This window comes from Ptychodera flava, chromosome 4 (assembly GCF_041260155.1).
Source record: "Ptychodera flava strain L36383 chromosome 4, AS_Pfla_20210202, whole genome shotgun sequence".
Lineage (NCBI taxonomy): Eukaryota > Metazoa > Hemichordata > Enteropneusta > Ptychoderidae > Ptychodera > Ptychodera flava.
Window position 1 is genome coordinate 48,931,794 of NC_091931.1, and position 3,237 is coordinate 48,935,030.

Sequence of the window (3,237 nt, forward strand, 5' to 3'; positions counted from 1 at the left end):
ATCGAAGCCACTAAAATGAAAAGATTAAACAATGCCCGATCGATTAAAGAATGTTAAAGGCAATACGTGTTTCTTGATTTGACCGGAAGGCTACCTCCTTTGTAGAAATGCTAATTGCATACATAATGATGCACATGTCATGTTGCATACATAATGATGCACATGTCATGGAAGCTGTAAACGACATCCCTTGAACTAAATGTTCCGTTTGCCACCCAGCCAATCACTTTTAGTCCATCAACCTATATAAGTGGTGAAGACATGCGACATTCTCAGTTAGCACGACTCCAAACCTCAAGCTAGCAAGATGGTTGGAAAGTTGACAAGCAACCAGGTTGCTACCAACTGCTGTAACTCGACATCTGCAGATCCAGATGTGTCTCCAGACTACGCAGGCGCTGTTCTAATGATAGGCCTGGCTGTGGCCATAATCGCAAGTAACTCTTTGATTCTTGTTGCTATTTTGACTTTCCGAAAACTGCGAAACAATTATGATTACCTCTTTGTGTTCTCCTTGAGCCTTTGTGATATCTTGGTTGGGCTACTGAACGTACCCTACGAAGCAACTGTGTTTATTCTGTGGCATCCATCCCCGCTAACATGTGCAACATTACGGGCTATCCAAGTAACTCTAAAAACAACAAATTTCTTGAATGTTGCCTTGATTACACTTAATAAGTACATCAAGATTTTCTACCCGTTTCGATACCCGTTTTTGGTGACAGGAAAGACGGTGTGTGCCGCCCTGATATTTGCATGGGCGTTTCCCGTTGCTTGGGCTGCCTACGCTGTACAGAAATTAGCGCGAGCGGAGAGTGTGCGAGTCGATATGCAATGTTTTCAAGAAAAGCCACCAAAACAACTTGCCATCGTATTCTTTACCACCAAGTTTCTTCTGCCTGCTTTGTTTCTACTCATCTGCACCACACGTATCGCCCTCTTGATTAGAGACCAGCATCGACGAATAGCATCGCTGAACGTATCAGCTACAGGACAGGCTTCAGAGCCTAGCTCTGTTTCGATGGCGAGTCAACAACATCTCACAAAAAAAGGAGCTTCACGCAGTGCGTTTGGCCGCGTCGATAGCAGCGACACTTCTCCTTTTATGGTGTCCAATCAACATTATCTCTTTGGTTACCACCTTATTATGTACACGATGTGGTGGCCGGATCTCCATTACGATCATTGCGAACATGCTGAGATTGTCACACCTGAACTCGGCAATCAATCCAATATTGTATTCTTTGGATAAATCTCTACGTGCAGCGTGTAAACAGTTATTGAAGCGACAAACTGGACCACTTATCGTACAGGAATGAATATAGTAGTGGATATGGCTATTCATCACGACTATGCGCTAGTCTGTTTGCCGGTCATCTGATGACAGAAACTTTACTGAGAGTGAGCGAGTTCCCGAGCGAGTCCCCGACACCACACGGTAACATTTCTCGGTAAAACTTTGGTATCCTGCGAAGCAAACAAGGTCGTGACGTCATCCGTTAATAATACACCTGTATTTTAGACTTCAAAGTTGTTAACGTCAGTTCGTGTTCGATATCATCCCCTTCTGAGTACCTAAACTGCATCCCTGTCGCAGCTGTGAGATTTAGGGCTGCTAATCAACAAACGTTGGTTAGTACAACATCCTTTCGCAGTTAATAGGGGAACATTATCATGTTAGCTCAGAGACATAGCTGCAGACCCAATGAGAACAGCATTACACCGACATGAGACGTTCTCCTTCTCGTGGTTTGCCGTTAGCTTAAAAATGGCAAACTCAGACTGGGACGAATAAGGAAACTTTTTGCGTGAATAAGAAATTCACTGATTCCCACTAAACTTGTGAAGAACGATGCAGTAGCACTATTTTGACATGCCATGGAGGTAGCCTCCATGGAAATACAGTCATTACGGAGAGTTTGGAAGGCGATGCAAGAGTAAGCCTATCAACGTTAAGATATAGAACGGTTCGTTATGGCCAGTTTTATCATTTTTTCTCAGCCAGAATTACTTTCAGAACCTGCGACTCTCTTCTCTGCTCAAGGCACTAACGTCGTCAAACGCTCAACAAGTTACATCATTGCGTCATTCGGTTCCTGAATCAGATGTCGAAGCGCTAATATATTCAATTTGACAGTCTTTGTATTGGTGGTTGCCAGAGCTTTATTTCACCAATTAAAGAAGTCAGAGTGGGTATCGTTGGATTCCTTGTTGTGGGGGACCGTGATAGAGGGACCGTGTTGTGGGGAACGCTCGATAAAAGGCATGCTTATGATGGTCACATGACTGGCTGTGCCAACCACAAAATGTAAGGGCGATGTCACATTGTCAGACTGAGAAAAGGCGAAATGGCCAGGATAAAATGGAGTCGGAAGTTTATTTCGATCTGCGATGGATTGAAGTCTTCCGAGTAATATATATATATATATATATATATATATATATATATATATATATATATATATATATATATATATATATATAATAAGAATAAGGCGTTTACTCGGAAGATTTCAATCCATCGCAGATCGAAGTAAACTTCCGACTCCATTTTATCCTGGCCATATATATATATATATATATATATATATATATATATATATATATATATATATAATATATATATATATATATATATATATATATGAGCAATTTAAATTGGAAGCACACTTGTAATAAGCTTTTCACTTCAATTTAACTTTGAGTCAACTTAACTGTATACTGTATTATCAACATGAACCTTTTGAATTTGAATTTGGAGTGTATTACATTTAACCTTTCTCTTAATTTAACTTACTCTGTTCAGACTGCATAAATAAGACGACTTAGAATGTATTATCAACAGGGCTTTTGAATTTGGAAGTTGCATATATTTAATCATAATTTAGAATCAAGTTAGACTGCATATTTAACGCGAGAGTTTTTAGCATGCCAACTTGAGGTTTATCAAATGTTATCAAGTCACGGTATTTTAAATTTCAAGAGATACTGAGATAATCTTAGTCCAATGATTATGGTGTATATGTATCGAGCTAGCTCCGCAGCGTAATTACGTCAGAGAATGTCACTAGGTTTCTTCACTGTAGCATTTGCTTATAATAATATTCATGATGTATTGTCGTCTATAGACTGCATGAGCTGGTAAAGTCGTCGACATACCACAGAGTTAAATCAATCGCACATCAAAATGTATTACAGATATGTAATAAAGTTATCATTATCAGTATTGTATTACCA

The 3,237-nt window shown here is 39.6% G+C and overlaps 1 protein-coding gene across 1 annotated transcript; it reads left to right on the forward strand.

The window, feature by feature from the left end:
* Positions 1 to 307: 307 nt before the first annotated feature.
* Positions 308 to 1,252, forward strand: LOC139132311 (D(1)-like dopamine receptor). The gene has a single exon (XM_070698701.1). The coding sequence runs from the start codon at positions 308 to 310 to the stop codon at positions 1,250 to 1,252; it is 945 nt and encodes a 314-aa protein (XP_070554802.1).
* The last annotated feature ends 1,985 nt before the right edge of the window (positions 1,253 to 3,237 follow it).